This window comes from Neofelis nebulosa, chromosome 2, assembly GCF_028018385.1.
Source record: "Neofelis nebulosa isolate mNeoNeb1 chromosome 2, mNeoNeb1.pri, whole genome shotgun sequence".
NCBI classification, from domain to species: Eukaryota; Metazoa; Chordata; class Mammalia; order Carnivora; family Felidae; genus Neofelis; species Neofelis nebulosa.
In genome coordinates, this window is record NC_080783.1 from 45,020,265 (window position 1) to 45,044,773 (window position 24,509).

At 35.3% G+C, this 24,509-nt stretch overlaps 1 protein-coding gene, 1 long non-coding RNA gene and 1 other non-coding gene across 10 annotated transcripts in view; 2 read left to right on the forward strand and 1 right to left on the reverse strand.

Moving 5' to 3' along the window:
* Positions 1-325: 325 nt before the first annotated feature.
* LOC131501422 (uncharacterized) lies at positions 326-21,770 on the forward strand. The gene is made up of 2 exons (XR_009256786.1): positions 326-481; positions 21,672-21,770. It is a non-coding gene; the product is annotated as an uncharacterized LOC131501422 (long non-coding RNA).
* The window catches only part of PMS1 (PMS1 homolog 1, mismatch repair system component), a 98,423-nt gene continuing 77,222 nt past the window's right edge, over positions 3,309-24,509 (reverse strand). For 5 of the 8 annotated variants that reach the window (XM_058711400.1, XM_058711410.1, XM_058711372.1 and 2 more), the window contains 6 exons: positions 23,898-24,041; positions 22,866-23,737; positions 14,747-15,229; positions 11,376-11,506; positions 6,940-7,100; positions 3,309-3,537 (listed from right to left, as the gene is read on the reverse strand). In XM_058711400.1, the coding sequence (XP_058567383.1) occupies positions 3,373-3,537; positions 6,940-7,100; positions 11,376-11,506; positions 14,747-15,229; positions 22,866-23,737; positions 23,898-24,041 (1,956 nt within the window). In that variant the 3' untranslated portion in view covers positions 3,309-3,372. The remainder of the gene's footprint in view (positions 3,538-6,939; positions 7,101-11,375; positions 11,507-14,746; positions 15,230-22,865; positions 23,738-23,897; positions 24,042-24,509) is intronic. The other 3 variants (XM_058711430.1, XM_058711420.1, XM_058711414.1) reach the window with 2 other exon arrangements.
* On the forward strand, positions 18,274-18,380 carry LOC131505764 (U6 spliceosomal RNA). Its single transcript, XR_009258540.1, has one exon. It is a non-coding gene; the product is annotated as a U6 spliceosomal RNA (small nuclear RNA).

Below are 24,509 nucleotides of genomic sequence, written 5' to 3' on the forward strand. Positions count from 1 at the left end.
GGCCAAGCAAGAGAGGCCTGCAAGCCTCGCCTCTGCATGGCTTTGGCGTCACTTCTGCGCTCCAGCTATGGGTGGGATCTTAAACTAAGCCCTTGGGTCTCAAGAGCACTTTAAGAATTCACTCCCTGAGGGTCGTCCCTCTCCCCAGCCAAACCGCAAGCTAGTGAGAAAAATGGGCAATTTGGGGTGGGCTTTTCTTTCTCTCTAGATCTCCTCCCCTTGCCCGTAATGCCTAGCGCCAGCTGACCAAAATGCATCAGCCGTTACCTCCAGGGCTTGGCCGTCGCTGCCACCCGCTCCCGCCATTTTGTCCGGTGGGGCCACGGCAGCTGCAAGGGCTTGTGGGGGATGGGGAAGGAAGCCCGGCAGTGCGTTGGGGCGGGGCTTCCGCAGACTCCTAAGATGCCCAGAGAAGGGGCCTCTTCTGGACCAACCGCGATCCCACCCACCAGACTCGCTGAGAAAGCGTTGCAGCCCAAAGGTGATGTAGCATTCCTTACAGCGGCGCCAGGAAATGTTTTGTAGTTTTCATTTTACCCCTTATGTTTTTGTTGTCCCTAATGACTCTTGAGGGCCATTTCTCATGGCAGGATGTGTAATAGTGGTAGGATTAGAGTCTCAATAGTACTTACAATCTTAAATTTGTTGTGAAGATTAAATGAGATCATACAAGGTAAGTGCGTAGTGTATCTAGCAAATAGGTAATAAATACCTGCCGTCATTACTACTAGTCTCATCGGGCATGACCCATAAGTGCAAAGAAAAAGCTCTGTTTTAGAGGCCATTGTAGGACCTTTTGCAACAACTGTTATCAGCTACAAAATGAGTACTAAATTTTGCTTACATACATTTGCTGGTACAAATGCATGTGATGCAAATTTCATCTTTTATGTCTCTGTAGGCTTCTCTCTTTCTTCAATTTACCCAGTGTTTTTAAAAGGATTACTGGGGCGCCTGGGTGGCTCAGTCGGTTAAGCGTCCGACTTCAGCTCAGGTCACGATCTCGCGGTCCGTGAGTTCGAGCCCCGCGTCGGGCTCTGGGTTGATGGCTCCGGAGCCTGGAGCCTGCTTCCGATTCTGTCTCCCTCTCTCTTTGCCCCTCCCCCGTTCATGCTCTGCCTCTCTCTGTCTCAAAAATAAATAAAACGTTAAAAACAAAAAAAAAATTTAAAAAGGATTACTACCGGGGCGCCTGGGTGGCTCAGTTGGTTGAGCGTGGACTTCAGCTCAGGTCATGATCTCACAGTCCGTGAGTTCGAGCCCTGCGTCAGGCTCTGTGCTAACAGCTCAGAGCCTGGAGCCTGTTTCAGATTCTGTGTCTCCCTCTCTCTCTGAACCTCCCCCCGTTCATGCTGTCTCAAAGATCAATAAAGGTTAAAAAATTAAAAAAATTAAAAAAAAAAATTACTACCAGAAATGTCTCCTAGAGAGGGGCCCCAAACTTTAAAGGAGGTAATGGAAAAAATACATACTATTTAGGTTATGGGTAAGAGGACTGTGCTGGCAGGAAAAAAGGACCGTCTACAGGTAGATTTCTAGGGTATCACAATTTGTACCTCTTAACACAAGGGTCTTAAGAATTTAAAACTTCTTGGGGTGCCTGGGTGGCTCAGTTGGTTGAGCAGCCGACTTCGGCTCAGCTCATGATCTCACGGTCTGTGAGTTCGAGCCCCGCGTCGGGCTCTGTGCTGACAGCTCAGAGCCTGGAGCCTGTTTCGGATTCTGTGTCTCCTTCTCTCTGACCCTCCCCTGTTCATGCTCTGTCTCTTCCGGTCTCAAAAATAAATAAAAGGTTAAAAACAATATATAGAATAAAACATGAGGCAAGGTCTTTTTGATCTTTGCTTAGAAAAATAATTAAAAAAAAAATTTTAAACTTTTTGGGGCGCCTGGGTGGCTCCATTGGTTAAGCGTCTGACTTCAGCTCAGGTCATGATCTTACGGTTTGTGAGTTGGAGCCCGCACCTGGCTCTGTGCTGACCGCTCAGAGCCTGGAGCCTGCTTTGTGTCTCCTTTCTCTCTCAAAAAAAAAAAATAAATAAATAAAAATTAAAAAAAACGTTTTTTAGGGGCACCTGGGTGGCTCAGTCGGTTGAGCGTCCGACTTCGGCTCAGGTCATTATCTCAAGGTCTGTGAGTTCCAGGCCCACGTCGGGCTCTGTGCCGACAGCTGGGAGCCTGGAGCCTGTTTCAGATTCTGTGTCTCCCTCTCTCACTGACCCACCCCATTCATGCTCTGTCTCTGTCTCAAAAAAATAAACGTTAAAAAAAATTTTTAAAAAATTAAAAATTTTAACTTGAGATTATATGGAATACGGAGATAATGTATCCAGTATAGAACATTTTACTTTATAAAACGAACTTTTTGCAAATTAAGTGTTTTGGTGCACTGGGGGATCTAGTTTTTGAAAGGACACAAACACAATGAATAACGTTAACCTAAATTTTGTTAAATCTCTGGATCTTCCCATGTTCTCTGACAAATGTTGACCCCCAAACCCAATAATTTCCATTTAAGAGACAGCAATTTCTAAACTGTTACCCCAAAATAGAGGTAAATGGCAGGATTTTGAAAGCTAAACTTCTTTTCCTCTAAACTTCATTTTCTCACTTTCTCCCACTCCCTGTCTCCCCATCACACTTTAAACAACATTGATAACTTCTGTCAGATATGCCAGCTCAGTCTGTGTGATTTCTCTCTGCATGGGACCAACCCAGTGTAAAAGTCCACTCAGGCTGCCATAACAAAATACCACAGACTGGTGGCTTAAAAGCACAACATTTATTTTCTCACAGTTCTAGAGGCTAGAAGTCCAAGATCAAGGTGTCAGCATGGTTTGTGGTGAGATCTCTATTACTGGATCATGAAGGGCCACCTTCTCACTGTATCTTCACATGGGGGTTGGTAGGAGAAAAGGAGAGGGTGAGCAAAAGCTCTGGTGTCTCTTCTTATAAGGGCACTAATCCTACCATGAGGGCCCTTACTCTTATGACTTCATCTAAACCTAATTACCTCCTAAAAGACCCTATTTCCAAATACCATCACACTAGGGGTTAGGACTTCAACATATAAATTTTAGGGACATGATTTAGTCCACAGCCCTTAGTAAATCAACCACCCAAGAATACTAGGTATTTGGAGTTCGGGGTTTACAACCAATAATTATTATGACAGCTGGTTCTTCAGAATAAAATGAACAGTCAATGTTAGTTTATTTAAGTTTTCCAGTTTTTGAATCCTTTTTCAACATGCAAGTCAGTAAATCCTCACTTATAAAATAACCATTTAATACATGATAATACAAAGATGGTTTAAAACTGACTCATTTTATTATCAATTTTAATAGGAACAAATTTCTTAAACCTATTTAATTAGGTAGCTTCTGGAATATGGATTAAATGATGAAAAAATGGGCGACCATGAACACACCCTTTAATTTCATTTCTAAATTCGTGCTTCATTCTGTACATAATGTCTTGGATGTCCTCTTTTGACAAGTACATCGGCAACTGTCTAGATAGACGCACTGCTTCTCCCTGTGAAGAGAAAGCCATACATTTTACCATGATACACCCTGAAGCAGAAAACCTGTTATTTCTGGCAAGAGAGAAGGCAGAAAATTGATTATATTCTTTTTATTACTCATTTACATATGAAGCACAAATTATGTTAGTCATTATTGTAGGTTCTACACATAGAGAAGAATAAGACAAACAACATCCTTGTTCTTGTGAAATTTATATTCTATTCTAGTGCAGAGAAACAAAACATAAAAAGACAAAGAAAATTTCAGAAAGTAATAGTGTGCAAAATTAAACTGGGCAACAAGATAGAGAGTGATTGTGTGGTTAGGGAAAGCTTCTTCAAGGTGACATTTAAGTTTCAATTTAAATAAGAAATAATGCAAAGATCATGGGGTAAGAAAAGCATTTCAGGCAGAAGTAACAGAAAGAACTGAATGGTCACTGTGGGTGTAGCATAGTTACTAAGTAGAAAAGGGAAACAAGAAAGGGAGTTAAGCAGGGGCCAGATCACCCTTTAGGACAGGATGAATGCACAGGGAAATAACCAGGGGGTTTTAAAGCAAGAGCCTAATATTTGCTTCACATTTTAAAACAATCAGTTTTGCTGTTCTGTGAAGTATGGTTTGAGGCAGGTCAAGAAGAGAAGCAGTCTTGCAGGCAATTACTACAGTCCTGGTGAGTCTTTGACAAGGGTGATAGCAGTGGAGATGGAAGGAGGTTTAAAGACTCCTGACACGAGCAGGAGGTAGAGTCAAGACTTGCTGGTGGACTAGTTACGATGGATATAGACCCAAGGATAATGTTTGCATTTTTAGTATGGTGATGCTGTTTTCTGAGATAGGAAAAACTGAGCGTTTGGGGTAAATAGTATTAGCAAAGCTAGCTTCTTTTAAGATTTATTTAAAAAAAATTCTTGTACTTCAAAGAACTTGAGCCTAAGGGTGCCTGGGTAGCTCAGCTGATTAAGCGTCCAACTTCAGCTCAGGTCATGATCTCAAGGCTCATGGGTTTGAGCCCTGAGTCTGGCTGGCAGTTTGGAGCGTGGAACCTGCTTTGGATTCTGTGTCTCCCTCTTCTCTCTGCCCCTCCTCATCTCACACTCTTTCTCTCTCTCTCAAAAATAAACATTAAATTTTTTTTTTCAAAGAAGGTGAGCCTAATATTATTCTCTGCAACCACACACCCTCTTCCCTTTATCTTTCCAACCATCCTACTCCTTTCTAACTAAACCTATTCTTTTCTTTAATTTGACCTGTAATCTCCTCAATCTCTCCTTAATTTTCTGCCTCACCAGCACCTTTCTTATCTTTCCCTACTTAAGGTCCTGAATAGTTAGTGAGACATTAAGGATATTATCTCCAGCTTCCTGCATTCATTTTTGATTCCTACTAGAACCTAATTCATCTTTAGGTTCCTCTAGGAACCATATTTATTCCTCTAGGACATAACACAGTTTCTTGTATATACACTATGGGTTCAAATTTGCTCACTCACCCCCTTGTTCTACATATTCATCTTGCTAATTGCTACAGCTGGATAAATTGTACCAAGCACTGTTAGAAAATTTCCAAACTGTCCTGGCTGGATCCAATACCAGTGTTAACTCTTATGAGTCCTCAATGCCATTTGGACATCTTATTCTTCTCTAATCAACCTTCTCTTACAGTACCTACAACTCTTATTTTCAGATATTCTCTGCTACAATCAAATCCCCAATGCCTCCCCAGCCTCTTCACTCTCAGCAGATAACTTTTCCTACTCCTTTCCCACATGGATCACATACATCACTTCTCTCAAGTTTACCTCAAAATATTTTTACTTTTATTTTCCCTCTCTTCTGCTCTTAAGAGAACAGTTTCTCCTTTCTAAAGCCTATATCTTTTATCCCATCTTCCTTCCTGCCTCTTTTGGAACATCCGCTCTCCAATCTTTTATGTCAGTCTTTCCCATCAACAACACAGAAACACAGACAAGCTAATCTCTCTTTTTTTAACACCATGTGACTTGCAGCCTACACTTTTTCACCACTGCTCCACTGTTCGGCCATTGGCAAGTCTTCTCCTGACTATTTTACTATTATTACTGCTATCTAGCAGCCATATCTGATGGTCTTCTAGCAACTATTACCCTATAGAGAATATGATACTAATTACTCATTTTTTAATTTCTTTCGTTCCTTAACTTTTATATGTACCTCTGTTTGGTTTTTCTTTTATTCTCCTATCTTTTATTTCTGATTCATCTTATTCAGCTTGACCTTAAATGTTAATATGCCTGTAGATCTTATGGAAGTTCTTTTTTTCCCAGGCTCTCTTCCTTAACAATCAATCCACAATTGCCTTAATGTAATGAGAAGTATAATATTAGTAAAAATATTTATATCTAAATATCCAACCATTTTTGTTATTTTTGAAATCGTATTTCTTTCCATATGGTTCTTCAATACCCAAAACATGCCCCTCAACTCCTTCAACCTTCGTTTAAGTTTATACTACCTCTTTCATAAGAAAAGATTCCTTTGAAGCCATTAGAAACTATCCGTGTTAAATTGCTCCCACAATAGGCTAGGAAGTTCCACAAGGCAAAGCTCTTGAAGGACTCACTGAATACTATTGAATACAATCTTCAGAAAGGGTAAAAAGTGGACTTTCCAAAAGTCTGACCCTCAGAATGCAATGGGCACACACCATGGTAAAAGTCTAACCAAAAATGGCCCATTTTTTTTTAAAAGGGAGAAAACAGATTTTATTTACATTCAGGTTTGTTTTTAAAATACCAAACTTAAGGGATAGAACTTCAAACACAGACAATCACTATTGTTTTCCCACTACTATCATATACTTGAACATTTAAAACCTTATAAGCTTCTTCCATCCTCTATTACTTTAGAATTCATTTTTTAACCCACTGTTTTATTTCTTATTTGTGGTAAATATTCCTAAAAAACTAAAATTTCCATTTATTCAATAATCTACATCTTTCACTTACTCTCCCTTTTTGCTTTTGAAGAGATCAGGGCTTAAAATCCTTTATAGACAGGTATTTGGTGTAAAAGTGGAGAAATTTTGAATCCTTTCTTAAAAATCAGAAAAACTACTCCAAACAAAAAACAAAAACAAACAAACAAACAAAAAACCTCAGAAAAACCATCACTATAAAGGGTGTCATTCATAGGGCTCTTCCTCAATATGTACTCAGGAAATAATGTTATCGTAAGGATCCATGATAGAGTTTACTACAACCAGTTTATGATGTCAAACTTTTAATGAAGTTTTCTTTTTTTGGTAGTATTTCTTCTTGCAAACATATAATAAACCTAATAGAAACTTTACTATTTTGAATGTTTACTATTTTATTGATAAACAGTTAAGTATCTTAAAACCTAAACAACCTACATAATCTAATAATGCATACCTCCAAATAACTTATCACTTTACGAGGTCTACATTCATAAACTTCCTTTGCATTTTTGTTTAATATGGCATTAAGAATTTCTTTTAAGTCCATCACTCCATAGAATGGGAGACAATTAGCCATTTCTTCTATTTCCAAGTAGTCTTCAGCAATGGAAACACCTAAAAGAAAAATAAATAAAACCACATGTAGATATAGTTAGTTTTGTTTGAATTATATTCCAGAAAATGCCTATTAAAAACAAAATCACTGTGAAAACATTTAGTGAACCTTCCTTAGAATTTAATATAGTCAGGACAAAGTTTTGTTCCTTATTTGGAGAACAAATGATAATTTCCCATAGGATTTCACATTAAGTCATAAGTGCTCATAGACACCACATGTGCTTTGTATCTCTGTTATTGCACTTCTGTTCTCTCCATTTGTGTAGAACACTTCCTACTTTGGAGAGAAAATGGAGTCCCATGATATTTATTAAAATAAAATTGATTTAAGTGTTTTAACAACTGTTGCTGTTCAAATTCTATTCTATTAGGTTAATATCTAGCTTAAAGGCCTGAATTATCTCTGTGACTATTTTAACTTAATTATAAAAATATTCATAGTAATTTATTTTTTCCAACTTTATTGAGATATAATTGATAAACACTATACAAATTTATGGTTTACAAAGTATTGACTTGATACACTTATATATTACAAATGATTACCACTATACTAACTTATTAATATATCACTAACTTAAGAAAATGAAATACTAATGTTTTAAATGTTTTAAAATATTTTAGTGAAACAATATTTAAAGCTGACATTATTTATTAAACTACTTTAATTTAGTGATTAAAATAAAACTAAAAACTAGATTGGATATATAATGGGGTAAAATACCCATAACAATATAAATTCCAAAGGATCAAATTTGGCTTTAGAATGCATTTTAAAATGCTGCAAAATAGCAGAGATTGTCTTCTTTGGCTCTGTGTAACACTGTTAATATTGAATTTCATACCATGGTTACCTAGAAGTAAAGAAAATGAGACAGTCCAATGTTGGGTAAGTGGTAGCTATCGATAGATGAAAAAAAAAAGGAGTGATGTAGCTTGAAGAGTTTCAGATCCTGAGATGTCAGTGATCCTATACCCAATCTGTTTCCAGTTACAGATCAGTTCCTTGACCTGGATAAGATGCAGTGGTGGTATAATAGAGGAGGCATCCTATGTTCCTCCTTGGAAACAACTATAGAGTAACAGAAGAATATCTATAATTAAACATTAAGGGATAAAACACAAGAGTTGAATGAAGGGAAATAAAAGGGGAATTTAAATGGGACTTGATACAGGGTTTAGGTAGGCAAAGAGGAAGAAGCAGAATATTCTAGTTCACATATTTTTACACATATATACAGATAAGTAAATTACAAAAACATCAGCTAAGAGACTTCACTACGCTGGTTCTGTACTTTTTATGCTATGATTAGACTGAAAAGTCTAATACTTACTACATTTGCCCTGGAAAATAATACACATTTCACACAATTACTTGTGGATATGAATAAAGTATTTGGCAACAGATGAGGAAATTAAGCAATATTTTAATTTCTAGATTTGAAACATTCAGATATAGGAAACTTAGCCCATCTTGGGACTCAAACCCACGAGTTGTGAGATCATAACCTGAGCTGAAATCAAGAGTCAGATGGATGCTTAACCGACTGAGCCACCGAGGTGCCCCGACAAGTTTCCACCTCCTAAAATATGGAATTCTTGTTGATGTAAAACAGAACGCTATTCCCATTAACAAGCAAAATTCTTAGGATCACATTCAGAACCTTCCCTCAAAGCCAGATGTATTATTCTTCCTCTTTTTTAAATGTCTTTATTCAACGATGTTTTCTGACAACTGGCAAACTGTTTATCCAAAGTTAGTCTAAGACAACAAACTCTAAAAAAAAGTGGTCTTTAGGAAAACATGACATAAAAATTAATGAAGGGAAAAAAAGGGCTTAAAAAAGAAAAGAACATGAGAGTTTTTAATCTGATGTGTTTGTTATTGGTAAGATAAATAATGCTGATGACAATCTAAGTAAAGTTAATTCTAATCAAATCAAGTCAGTTTGCAGATAAGTCTTATTCATTTTTATCTCTGGTGCCATGCAAGGTACCTGGTATTCCAAAGGCCTTAAAAAACACTTCCACAAAGCTAAGAGCTGAAAGCATCTGTCAGATAGAAACTTGCTGGGTAACTCAAAAATAAAAAAATAAAAAGTTAGCTATCCTAACTTAAAAAAAAGTTGCTGTGAACCTGAGGAATTCTGTGGTTCAAGTTGTGCAGATTGCTGTGTTAATCCTCAAATCAGTTTTATAGGTGTGCAAGATGGCTTGGTGTTTGGTGTTGATTTGGCTGCATTCAGGGATGAGAAATGCCAAAAAAAAAAAAAAAAAAAATTGCTGTGATAACATCTTTCATGAAAAAAAAAAAAAAAAAAAGGCACCTGCCAGCAATACCACATAGTTAATCAGAAAAATAGATTAAGAAAAAAATATTTAACTACATATATACATACACACACCCCTAGCTTCACACTTCAAATAAATTAAAAAGATGTTAGGGGTCCCAAGGAAGAAAGATTTCTATGACTAAAAGAAATGAGGACAAGTCCTTTCAGAAAGGGGTACTGGAAGATGGGAAGAAAAGAGAATATTCAAACACCTACCACTGTCAAATACTATGCGTATTGATTTCTGTAAGTACCTAGTTAAGTGCTAACTACTTTATAAAGTAAATATCTCCACTTTATTTATTTTTTTAACGTTTTTATTTATTCTTGAGACAGAGAGAGAGCATGAACGGGGGAGGGGCAGAGAGAGAGGGAGACACAGAATTGGAAGCAGGCTCCAGGCTCTGAGCCATCAGCCCAGGGCCGGACGCGGGGCTTGAACTCGCGGACCGCGAGATCGTGACCTGAGCTGAAGTCGGATGCTTAACCGACTGAGCCACCCAGGCGCCCCAATATCTCCACTTTAAAAGAAGCAATATAATAAATTAGTTAAAAGGTAGCCTATAAAGATGCTTGGGTTTAAATCCTTGTTCTACCACTAACCGTGTATCCTTAAGCAAACTTCATTGTGCCTTGATTTTTCCATCTATAAAATGGAGACAGCAATAGAACATACTTCATAGGGCTATTAGGAAGATTAAATCAATACATTTAATATTTAGAATCGTGCCCTGTACATTATAATTATTCAATAATTATTAGTTGTTATAATGAGAAAATATTGAGGCCAAATGACTTTCCCAAGAAAACCCTTTAAATGGCAGAGTTGAGATTTGGACTAGCTTTTCACTCCAAATCTAAATATCCAGACTGAGGTAGAAGGTAAGAAATTTCACGGTAGGTGTTCCTAAAACTGCAAAAGTCAATGAAGTTAAAGTTTGTTGCACCAAAACATTTTCTGTATATATCTAATTTCATTGTTTTGTATATTGTTTTTACTTATTTTCTTTTTATGTCTCAGTAAAACATTCCTGTAAAAATTTTCAACACTGTTTTGGTTGAACTTTATTTTTCTACACCTTGGTCATGACAGCTTTAGGGACAAACAGGAGAGGGGACAGTGGGATGACTCTACGCAGCACCTTTGATACCAGATGAAGGGAAAGTAGTAGGACAAGACCAACATAGGAAGTTAGGGCAGAAAAGAGTTAAATATGGAAGCTATGAAAGAAGAGAGAAAGGGCCAACCAGGAAAACTGAAGTCTCCTAGCCAGAAGGATTTACTTTTCTCTCCACCCAGTGAATTGCCATACAAAGTAAATAGTTTTATCACAGTCTTTTTAGCAAAGCAATGGAATCAAATCACTCACTCTCCAAATAGTAAGATTGCTGATGTTACAAACCCAACTGGCAAAACAAGTAAAAATCCTTTTAAAAAGGTAAGAGAGGTCCACTTTTGTTAGACCTTTCCAATATACTATGTATATCTTTCCCATCTAAAGGAGTATTAAATAATTTAAACAAAGTAGGCAGTTTGCATTTTGTGACAAAAGAGGTCAAACATTACACTTTTGTAAGGTCCACTTTTGTTAGACCTTTCCAATATACTATGTATATCTTTCCCATCTAAAGGAGTGTTAAATAATTTAAACAAAGTAGGCAGTTTGCATTTTGTGACAAAAGAGGTCAAACATTACAATGAAACTACTCGATTAGTTATGAAAACACAAATGCCAGGTAATATACTGAAAGAGATGCCAAGGTTGCTTGTTTCCAACAGAAGTGACCTTTTTGAAATATGACTTTTTACATACATAGCTGATGCTGTACTTTTCATGAAATAAAAATATACCATGATATGTACATTATGAAACTCAAATGTAACTTCTGGAACAAGACTTATTTCCAAGTCAGGAAATATTAAATCACATTATCATACCTGGTATTAATTTTATCTTGAAACCATTTGCTGTAAGACGAGGATCAGACAGGTAAGTTGATCCACTGTGTCTCTGATCATCTGTGGTCATTTTACATAAAATCTCTAAGTAATGAGATCCATTAAAAAGACTGAAAAAGAAATTAATGGTCTTTTAACTTATTAAATATGTAAAATTAAATAAGAGGATTTATGGGAAAAAGTTAACCCAAGGACCCTCTAAAAATCATCAGTAACCAAAATACAAAGATATAACTAACCCTGTAAGAAACTTTATTTTTTTACATTTCTGTATCTTTAGAAGACCTACTGTATACAGTGAACAGAAAGGAGGAAGACTAGTCATAAAAGACAGTTTCTATCTTTCAGAACATGACAAACTAAATGTGAAATCAAAAACTGTGCTCTCTCAAATCATACAATTGAAAACTTTATAAATAATGCCATAGCTATATTATTGTATCATAAGGTTGTTGTGAAAATCAAAGGGTTTAGTAAAGCTCTTGTAAGTCCTCAACAAACATTAGCCATTGTTATTGCTATTATTGAGCTCTTATTTTTTATTTATAGAAATCTAAATTACTCCATTTCTGCATTACAACCATAGTGAGAGGGGTGCCTGGGTGGCTTAGTCGGTTGAGCAGCTGACTTCGGCTCAGGTCATGATCTCACAGCTCCTGGGTCTGAGCCCCGTGTTAGGCTCTGTGCTGACAGCTCAGAGCCTGGAGCCTGCTTTGGATTCTGTGTCTCCCTCTCTCTCTGCCCCTCCCCTGCTCGAGCTCTGGCTCTCTCTCTCTCTCTCTCTCAAAAAATAAACATAAAAAAAAAAAAAAAGAAGAACCATAGTGAGAAAACTAAGCCCAGCCCATAACTACCCTGTCTTTGACACAGTTATGAAAAACTTACATTCATTGTGGTGGGGATGTCACATTTGATAAGAAGGGTGAAAACAATTTTGAATTCAGCCTTGTTGCAGTTCATGTTCAAATAAGAAAGCTTTTTTTCAGGGTAGTATGGGCCTCCAAAAATAATTTTTAATGTATTTGGTTTTGAAAAACAGAATGTAACAGGAAAATATTTTTTAAAACATATAATTTGTACAAGCACACAAAATGAATTTTGAACTTTAAATGAAAGTTCATAAATACCATTTAGAAAAGCAATCAAGTTTAAAATTTCAGATACACTCTAGCTCTTTTTAAGGGGAGAAAAGAGAAAGTACGATCAGATTTCTGAACTGTTTAATATACCCCAAATCTGTATTAATTCTTTTTCTAATTCTTCAACAGTTTCCTAAGCCAATCTTAAAAGAATACTACAAAAGGATTCTACTACGAAAGAATACTATGCTGGATTTTAGTGAATGTGATTACCATTGCCTTAATTAAAAAGGTAGCCTTGGGACAAATGTTTTCCTGTGTCCTGGCCCTATTTTTTATTCTGGTGGCAGGGTTTTTAACACAAGCGTTTTAATATATTGTATAAAAGATTTTGTTGTAATTTATTCTTGGGAGTTCTGAAACAATTAACTAGTGATGTGTCCTAGAGAACAAATCCTCAATATCTTTCTAATTTCAGGTTTTTAATCTCCTTTATCATACATAAGATTCTCTCCTGTGTCAGACTAAAAAAGAAGTATTAAATATAAAAAAGGCAAATGTTAATAGTTATTAGTCTCTTTTACAGAAAATACTTTGCTCATGTAGGATAAAAGGGAAATACCCCATTTTGCAAAGTATAATAAAATCAGTTCAGGAAACAATCATCAATGGATGAATCCATTAAATGGAAAGGTTGATAGGGAATTTTAAGGTATAAGAGTAGGCTGTCAATGGCTGAACCCAGTGATAAGTGCCTTTTGATGTGATGAAATACAAAGCACATAGCACAACCTATTGAACTGTGATACTAAAAAGGATAATTTAAATCTATTCAATCCTCTCGAGCTGTCTTCTGTTTAAATATGGGAGAGGGAGAAACAAGTTAAACACCACCTTAAGAAGCAAAGGGTCAAACTGAGATAACAGGATATTCTAATGAACAAATGACTGTTATCAACAATAAGTTAATGGTGTGATATTTAGAAGAGATTTAAGAGACATAACAAAATGTGATGGCTGGACCTTGTTTAGATAAAAATTAAACTTGATAAATTAAAAACTATAAAAAAGAGGGGTGTTTGGGTGGCTCAGTCAGTTGGGTGTCTGACTTCGGCTCAGGGCACGATCTTGCAGTTAGTGAGTTGGAGCCCTGTGTTGGGCTCTATGCTTGGAGCCTGGAGCCTGCTTCAGATTCTGTTTCCTTCTCTCTCTGCCCCTCCCCCACTCACACTGTCTTTCTCTCTCAAATAAGCATTAAAAAAAATTAAAAAAAAAAAAAACTATAAAAAAAGACATTTTGAGACCATGAAGAACGCTTTCAAGGAATTAATATTGTGAAAGATAGGAACTGTAGTTAGGTAAGTCATTTTTATATTTTTTTGGCTTTGTCTGTAAGACAATAACACGGAACTTGTAAACATGTCTATTCATATCTCAATGGTCCAGTTCAATTACCTGGGCTCAAAGAGACAGAGTTTGGAAACATATTCTCTGACTGGGCAGCCATGCATACAGCTAAGAAGGGGAAGGAGAAAGTGTAAGTAGAGAAGGGAGACTGGATCCTGAACAGGGGTATTGGTCTCCTCTCGATGCTGGATACCTGTTATGTACTGTTTTGAGCAGTACATACAAAGCATGACCATTCCAGCCAGTTATCATGTCTTTGCAGAGGCCAAAGAAAGCAGCTGATCATCCCTTGTCTCTTTCCAAAGCCCTTTAGGTAAGTCATTTTTAAGAGAAAGATACTGAAAGATGTTTGGGTGGGGACTGTCTAAAAAATACTTAGGAAAGAAAATATGTATGTACACATACACACAACACACATACATATACACACAGCATACATATATATTTGAAAGGATAAGTAGACAAATGTGGGAAAATCTTGATAATTGTTCATCAAGGCATTCATTGTATAATTCAATTTTGGTATGTTTAAAATGTTAGAAGAGTGTACAATGAAAGAGAGTCATGGCAACCTAACTTCAAAATTACTCTTAGGAAAGTCACTGTGTACAGAAGAATTGAGGTTATTTATTAATTGCAGAAGTAAACTATCTAGCATACTCTAAAATTAGTAATTTAAAAACAATTCCATTAAAGATTAGAAAATCAAATTTTAAAAAGATTTCTTTAAATCAATCTTTTCCCTACTAGGAAACTTTTCCCTACTAGAAACACTTCCAACTTGTTACTTTCTAATTTCTAATCTAGTATGGATTGATAAATGTTTTGAGAGTTAAAAAAAAGAATTATATTATTTCACCATACCTCTCTGTTAATATAATTGGCTTTTCCAGTGGCTCTGCAGGAAGTTTATGATTCTCAATAAGTCTTTTAAATAGGAGGGCTTCTTCTACTCTGTAAGGATTTAATAACATTACCTCTGTTTTGGATGTAATTAGCCACCCATCAGGAAACTTGAGATTGTGGATCAAGCAAAATTCGTCCTTCTCTTCTAAGTCAAATTTATGTTTCTCAAAATTTTTTTTTAAGTTTTCCATAGAAAAGGGGATCTGAACTATTTTAACATTTTGGTTCTTTCTTTTTTCAATTTGGCACTGAAAAAGGTCTTCAAGTTTTGGCTGATTCGATAATGAAGTTTTCAATTTGTGCTTCTGTGCCAAATGCCATGCACTGGTGGGCTTTATCTTTTTTCTGCCATCTTTTAATGATATTTGTGACTCTTGTTCAATGGCTCTCTTGATTTGCTTATTGTATCGTTCCAAATCCTTAGTAGCCTTCTCTTCATATCTATGAATAAAGATAAAATATAACTAATGAGGCCATAATCAGAAATATATTAATCATCTGAAGTAAATTTTATAAAAAGTAAAGATCTGGTATTCTAAATCTGATAATGATGAAAGAACTTCTATCGGACTAACCCTCCCATACATAACTATGACAAACTCTGCACAAAATACAGAAAACAACTATTTAAAATAGGCATGAAGAGCAACCAAAAACAGGCAGATATTGGAATAAAATTGACATTTGAAAAAAGAGATCCAGGGGTGCCTGGGTGGCTCAATTGGTCAAGTGTCCAACTTTGACTCAGGTCATGATCTCATGGTTTGGGGTTTGAGCCTCATGTTGGGCTCTGCAAGTGGGGAGCCTGCTTGGGATTCTCTCTCTCTGCCCCTCCCCAGCTTATGCTTTCTCTATTTCCCAAAATAAAGTTAAAAAAAAAAAAAGATATCCATATTTATACAGATGTTACACAGAAGACAGCCCCCAGCATTAAGGGAAGTGGCAAAAACTCAAGAAATAAGCTGCACTTTAAAAAAATTTTTTATGATTTTTATTATTTATTTTTATATCACATAATATTGTAAGTTGCACTCTTATTAGCTTGAATCACCAGAACAGAGTTCCTTGCTTCCAAAACAAATGGAAATTGAAGGAGAAAATCCCGTTTGTGGCAACCCAGAGGAAAACAACTGCTAGAATGTTAAATGAGCTAAAAAGAGATTTTAGTGACTACCACTCTAGGGTAAATGGAGTTTCGAGTTTAAATTCTACATAATTAGATAGCTTAGTAAACACTTTGGATTTTAAATTAAAACTGGAGTAGGGCCAGGGTAAGGAAAAAATTATGTCTTAGAACTAAGGAAGCTAGGATTTGCCCTAGGATTAAGGGGGAAATTTAAACACTCTCTCTAAGGATATATAAAACAGCCTCCACAAGCTCAACATGATCTGTCAGTAATTTAAATGCTTGGTAGAAAAAAACATGAATACGTTTCAGAAGAAGATAAGAAAACCTACAGTTTCTTCAACAGATCACCCACAACGTCCATTATATAATCAAAAGTTACCATTCAAGCAGTAAGACGAGAAAATGAGAGTCACAGTCAAGAGAAAAAGTGGTCAGTAAAACCAACCTCAAGATCATTCACTCAGATGTTGGAATTTGCAAAAAAGAAAAAAATTTTTTTAAAAATAGGTTTTAATAAATATTTAAGGACTTAAAGCAAAAGAAGATCATAATGAGAGAAAAGAAGGGGAATCTAAACAGAGAAGGGACGTTACAAAGAACCAAATGGAAATGGAAATTCTAGAACTAAAAAATACAGTATTTGAAATGAAAAATTCCCTGGGTAGGCTTAGCAGATCAGGGATGGCAAAAGAAGGGTTAGCAAACTTGAAGACAGATCAGTAGAAATGATCCAATCTGAACAATGGAAAGAAATAATGAAGATTAAAAAAAAAAAATCTCAGTGGCCTATGGCACAACAACCTCACATATATGTAATTGGGAGTCCCAGATAAAAACCGTTATAGTGAGGGAAAAAAAATTGAAGAAATTATAGCATGGATGTTGTAATTTATATAAATGAAACCTTTTACAGATCCAAAAAGGTCAGTGAACCCCAAGCAGAATAAATACAAAGTCCACAGCTAGGCATATGAAAATGAAATTGCTCAGAACCAAAGATAAACACGAAATTCTGAAAGCACTGAGAGGGGGAAAAAAAGACAATACAAAAAAGAATACCACAAAAGATGGATATAAATTCTCATCAGAAGCAATGTAAAGCCAAATGACAGTGAATAACATCTTTTAACCAACAGAATACAGATTTCAATGCTACAAAGCCAAAGGTCTTTCAAAAATGAAGATGATACAAACATTTTCAGATAAAAGCTTAGAATCTTTTGCCAACAATAATTGCACTGTTTAGGGCTGATACCAGATAGAAATTCTGATCTATAGGAAAAAATGATGAGCCCCAAAAAATGGTAACTATGTAGGTAAAAAAGAAAAAGGATCTTTTAATATGATTCTCAGGGCTTCTGGGTGGCTCAGTCAATTGAGCGTCCGACACTTGATCTTGGCTCAGGTCATGATCGCAGGGTCGCCGGTACAAGTCTTCCATCAGGCTCTGCGCTGACCATGGAGCCTACTTAAGATTCTGTCTGTCTGTCTCTCCCTCTGCCCCCCTCCTCGTTGTTCTCCGTCTCTCTCTCTCTCTTACTCTCTAAAAAAAAATTTTTTTAGGGGGTGCCTGGGTGGCTCAGTTGGTTAAGCATCCACCTTCGGCTCAGGTCATGATTTCATGGTTTGTGGGTTCAAGCCCCATGTTGTGCTCTGGGCTGACAGCTCAGAGCCTGGAGCCTGTTTCAGATTCTGTGTCTCCTGCTCTCTGTGTCCCTCCTCCCCTGCTCATGCTCTCTCTCTCTCAAAATATAAAATAAACATTAAAACAATTTTTTTAAAGATGTAACTAAATAAAATAGTCAATTCTACATCTGAAGAGTTCCTTACACATTTACTGTAATATCAACATGGAATAAACAATTCCCTGAGCACTATGTAAGAAAATGCATACACTTTAATACTCCATGTACTAAATAGATACTAGTAAAATTAAAAGTCACTATGATAGCATGCAAAATAAAAATTTTATGATTAAATTTATGATTCATACTTAAATATTAATTTTTTCAGTTGCTATTTGTTTCTCATTTTAGAGTCATCAGTGAAAAAATAAATTCAAATAAACTCAACACATCCAAACCATTTAATTTAGTTCATTTCAAAGGTACAAGATAATGAATATTTTAAAATTATACTGGGTAAAATGTCTAGAGATCTTTTTTTTTGGCGGGGGGGGGTGGTTAATGATAGCAGGAATAAAATGAAACTTCTAGAGCAAATCAAAGGCAGCCTAACATTGTGATTATATAACCCTTTCCTAAAAAAATGAGATGCCAGAGTCCTACTCTCAGATTTTCTAATTGTCCAGGCCTAGGTTGAGGTTGAACAGCACTGTTTTTAAAAGGCTCCATGGGTGCTTGCTTCGGCAGCACATATACTAAAACTGGAACTATAGAGAGAAGATTAGCATGGCCCCTGCGCAAGGATGACACGCAAATTCGTGAAGCGTTCCATATTTAAAAAAAAAAAAAAAAAAAAAAAAGGCTCCATAGGTGATTCTAATGCATACCCAGACCGAACTGAACTTTGGTGTCCAGCAAAGTGTAACAGTCAAGAGCACAGACCCTGGAGACAGACTCTCTGGTCTGGTTCTGCCACTTGGTAGCTCTGTAAACCTACGCAAATTATTTAATTTTTCTGTGCCTCAGGATAATTGCCTGTAATATATAATTAACCTACATCTACTTTACAGTTTTGATGTGAGCAATAAAATGAGTTACAATGTGTCGAGTACTTACAAAGTAATGCTTGGCACCACAGTAAAGGATTACAAATGTTTGCTATCATTTTCTATCAAGAAATACATCTTATAATGAATGGGGGAACATGACTGACTACAGGTTGGTAATTATTTAAGCAACTTTACTAAAAAAATTTTAAATGCAGTTTTAAATTTGAGACTGGAGAATTAACATTATTTCTAATCTTAAGTAACTCTTAAGAAACTGACTAAGTTCTATTGTAGGTAATATACATGAAACATTTTAAAGGAGAAATTTAGATATGTGTTAGCAAGTAATGATATTTTGGGAGAACTATATTAAATGTTAAAGGTGAGACTAAGAGATAAGAGACTACAACATATCGTGCAGTTTGTACTCAGTACATGTTTGTTAAATGCAGGAATGTTAGCTGGATGGGAAGTTAAGAAAGACCTTGTTTCGCTGTAAACTAGATTAAAAAAAAATTATCTCTGGTTACTTACCAGGCTATACTCATAAAATTTTGTATCTAATTTTCTCCTACTTCTACTTAGAATCTGAAGTTCTGGATTAGCTATACAAAACACACAATTTTTGACAGTTTATTTTCAATAGGTACTATAAAAATAAGTATTTTTAGCTCTTGGATATTCGAATTCAAGATTTTTCCCTTACAGTGAAAAATGAGTTCAAGATGAAGGTCACCATTTGTAATTAATTATAATGTGCAAATTTTCACATATGGTACTAATCTTGTGATTTACTCAAGAAGTCAATTTAATTAGTTCCTTGGGAAATATAAAAAGCTATGTCCAAAGGAATATTAAGTAAATGTTAAGTAAAAACAGCTGCTACCTTTGACTTAATGTCATTAAGGGATTCAGTAACCTGAATGGAAAATATTAATTCTGATTTGACCAGTAATCAATTCAAATGTTTTTGTAACTACAGGTTACCTGTAATTATGTATATCATTTTCAATACTCCAACTAAATATTATTATTTTTTATTTTAGGTAAAAATATGTTCATAGTTACTATAAATGAAAAGTTCAAACTAACATCAATTGACTGAAACCCCGGTGACAGGGCACATGGTCTAAATATGGTTTCTAATCCATATTTAGAAATGAAAGGAGAAGAAAGGAAAGGAGAAGAAAGCAAAGGAAAATATATCCAGAAAGGAAGAACTAAAAAATGAAGTACCCCTACTCCAAAGTCTGTCCTATGCTCTCAGCAGAAAAACCCTGATCCTAGACCTTATCAAACTCTGTGTTATGGCTTACAGAACCTTCCATAATCTGGCCTGCCTTCCCTCCACTTACTTTACTATACTCTCTCATATTCTGTTCTTGTCAAAGTGGCATCTTTTATTTCCTCAATAACACTATTTTCCTTCTAGCTTCTGAGCCTTATGTACCATTTTATCTAGAAAATTCCCTACACCTTTCTGGTTAATTTCTATTCAGGGAATCATTCATTTTCTGTCTTATAGATGACATTAAGTCCAACTGCTAAGTATTTTCATAACTCCTTGTGTTTATTTTAAAACTCATTGTCTTCTATGATTACTGTTAGTTTGTGTCTTCCTCACTATACTGCATCATTTAGGAGAAAGTATATTTTATTTATCACTGTATCTGAAATGATTAGCTAGAGTACATAGATCCTTGTATGCAGAATGTCTTTAATAAATACTCTAACTGAAGACAGGAAGGAAAGGAGGGAAGGAGGAAGAAGAAAAGGAGAAGGGAAAAGGAAGGGAAAGGAGGAAGAGAAGGAAGAAGTAAGGGAAAGAAACAATAAGAAAAAGAAGGGAAGGGAAAGGAGGAAGAGAAGAAGAAGGGAAAGAAACAGAAGGAATAGGACAAAAAATGAAGGGAGGATAGATGGAAAGTCCATAGAAGTCTCTTATCCATAGAAGAGGAGTCTACTCTGATATCCCTTAGCACTTCTTACAGAATTTAGGATCACGGAAAGAATTCCAAAGTAAATACTACAAAAAAGTGGTAGTTACTGTGATTGCTGAGTGTGATCTCATTTTTGCTCTACTTTCTCACTAATCATAATTTTGGACACAGCCCTCATGGTCCCAAAACCCCTGGCCCTGGAAGATTCTAACACAACATTTTGTGACACACTGTAGCTCTCTGATTCCAAAATACCTGTATTTTCTTCTATTTCTGGCCTCCAAATTAATCTTGATTAAGCAAGTGAAAAATATTGTCAGTAACAAGTTTTCTGTTCACAGGTTAAAAACTGAGTAAGATCATGAACAATTATTTACTATGTGCCATTTTTCTTTAACACACAAAATCTTATTTAATCCTTCCAACAACCCAAGAGATACTGCCCACACATTTTTAGAAAAAGTCAGCAGAGAAAGAAACTCAGATTAAAACCTGGTGTAGTTCCAGAGGTCTGCTCTTGACCAACACTGCCTCTTTTGTCTACCTGATGGCAGTAAGACAAAGAAGATTCTGGATTCGAGAATACTGTCTGATGATAAACATATTTTTAGATGAGTTCTATTAACCATAATCTTCTACCTTGAGGCCTACAAAAAGAAACAATGGTGACACACACTCCCCAAAAGTCAACAGGAATAATACCTGCTGTTGGGTTGTAAGGGAATGGCTATTCTAAGCTGTTATACTGTCACTACCTTCCAGGAAAGGGAAGCATCTATGCTTTTTTTTCCCTATTCTCAGATAATACTCAACTCATCATCTCTCTGCTGGTCAATGCAATTAACTTTTGTGGGCCTGCTGTACTAAAAGTTAAATGCACTGATCTTTAAAGTGCCTGTATCACTTAGATAAAACTAAAGACAATCACAATGTGTGAACCTTATTTGCAGCCTGATTTAAATAAACAAACTTAAAAATTTGATATTTATGAAGTAATCAGAAATCCAAACACTGAATATTTGAGGATATTAAGCAATTCTTGTTTTAAAAATTATCATGACTGTAGTAGGGCCATATTTAAAATAAGAGTATCTTATTATACATGCTAAAATGTTTATGAAATATATGATACTATCCTAGGATGTGCTTCAGAATAATAATGGTAAAAAGGAAAAGTGAAGTGCATAGAGGTACAGATGAAACGAAACTGACCACAAGATGATGGTTCGTGAAACAAGGTATGGGTTCATTGTCTGCTTAGTCTATTTTTGTGTATGTCTGGGAAAAGAAAAATACAACCATCCCCACCAAAAAAGAAAGAAAAAATAAATAAAAAGTAAAGAGAGAAGCTAATTTATGGAGGCTTTGCCTACTGGTGTTAATCATTATTCTTTTAAATTGAGGGTGTGTAAGATTGAATAAGTTAATGAAAAAGTAAAAAAAACAAAACAAAAAACTGATCTAGTATCCACGTAATTTGTCAATCTAAATGGTAAGTTGCATTTAAATTGTTTTCCAGATGTTTCATGTAATATTGATATGCCCCAAATAAGAATACATAATTGGAAGTATAATTCCACTCTTTCATTTTCTGGTGGGCTAGATCACTTAAGACATAGTACTTTGTATTTATAGTAAGTGCCCTCAGTCAACTATAAACACTCATCATATTATTTTATGATATTTATTTAGATCATCTGATCTAAAGATGGCATGTAATATGTAGTTATTTTAATCAAAGACAGATCAAACCACCTATTTACCTACCAAAAAAACTCACCATAGTTTATTAGTTGCCAACGAATAAATAAAAGATTTTAGAAGGAATCCTTGAGTTATACTGAAGAGGGATAGCATTAACCGCACTAAACCGAATCTGCAAAAATATTGCAATTTTTATACTGTGTTACATATTTTGAAGACCAATTTAAAAAGGGGAATGGTCAAGATATTTCTTAAAACCGCCACTGCTATAGCTGTTTTAATGCATAAGCTTTAAAAAGAGAAAATCCTGTCATAGAAAGATTAAGATAAAATAAGAAACAGAAGAAAACAGTAGTTTTAAATTAAGAAGAATGGAAAACCTTGAACTTCAAATTTCAATAATAAGACAGTAGTTAAGGCTTGTACCAAAAACAAAAAACAAAACAAAAAACTAAAAACCTCTAAATTTAAAAAAGTGATGCCAAAATAGGTTCTCTAGCCAAACCAAAAGGTATTTTCCATTCTGCTTTTCCATAAATAAGAAGTTTAATTTTTTTTTTTTTAACCCAGTGAGTCATATAGAATGGAAATATCTCAGCATCAGGTCACATGCAAGCTCTGGAAACTTACTTCAGTTTTTCCTCTTCACTCAATGTCTTCCACAGTTCTTCAATTTGTACTGTTGCATCCTCCAGCTTTTCTGTGAGAAACTGAGCACGATGATCTTGAACAAAAAGGGCACTTGCTGACATGGGTTTCTTGATTACTCGATTGCTAATTAAATCATAAGCTGTAAGCTGTCCAGATTTGTTGTCTACCACATTTGATTTTTTGTTACAGGAACCTTCACTGAGATTCTTTTGTTCAGGGCTTGGAGAAGTATTATTACTTAATTTACATGCTGAACTTTCTTGAGGCACTAAAATTTTCACGGGTTCAATGTTTTCTCCCATTGAATTTTTAAGTGTATTTCCCTTGCTCCAGTCATCTGCACAGATTTCCAAAGACTTCTCAGGACCTGCTGCTTCCTTATTGTTCCCACTCTCATCTCTATTGCTTTTATTGCCATTTTCTGATTGGGTGTGCTTAACAGAATCTACAGAACAAATTTCACTACATTCCTTCTGAGCATCCTCACATGATAAATTATTCACTGGGATCTCCTGAAATGTATTTCTAGTGTTCTTATCAATGTTAGAATTTTCACTATTAAAATGATCATCATAATGGTCATCAACATGTAGCTGATGACTTAAACAATAATTAGTGTTTTTCCCAGATTTATCATTATGCACATCATTTTGGAAAGGAATGGCTGAAGTATCAACATTTGGATAATTATTTCCAGATGATTCCATCTTATTAAAAAGCACATCTGTTTCTGTTGTATTACTAACAACCATGTCAGCTGAGGAAACATCTGTTTTATTATTTTCATTTGTACCAGGTAGTGATCCGTAACAAGTCGTCATCAGATTTTCAAGAGCAATTAAAACAGATTCCTAAAAATATAAATTAACAAATGTTACAGAAAATTATAAAAATAATAAATAAGTTAGATTTAAAATATTTAAAAATACATAAAAACTCTCACACATGAAAATGGTTAGAGCTGCATAAGATTATAAATAACATAAATTTTAAAAAATTATCCAAAATTACCTTATTCTGTAATAATACTTGACTTTTATCTGGTGTTAAATTTACATCCACATCAGCTGTAGGAACATCAATTTTCAGAAAGAAAATGGGATACAAACGAGTGGATTCCTTTAGGCACTTCAGATTGTAATAATGTCGGATTAGCTAGAAATAAAAATACCATGTATATAAGGATAGTATTGCCATCCTTAAATACAACCAAAAGAAGTATAGTCAGCTGAGAAACTGAGTGGATGTAACTTCTTGTTAGGAAAAGCAGTATCTAAATGGTAATACTCATTTAGAGCCCTTGAACTTGCATGAAATACAAGTATATTCATTAGGAAGTACAAATATTCAATGTAACTGGCCTCATGGTTAAAAGATCACGGTGTCATGGATGTTATCAAAATCCAGGCTTCAAATCCAAACTCTGTTACTTCCTGGCTACAGTGGGCTAAGAAAGTCACTAACATTTCAGTTTCTTCACTATAAATAAGGATAACAGTTCATCACAGAATTGTTGTGAAGTCCTATGTAAGACACCTAGCACAATGCTTAAAAAATATTACTGTATCTCTTTTTCTTTTCCTTATATTTTAGAGCAAATCCTTAGAAGTGTCCTCATAATAA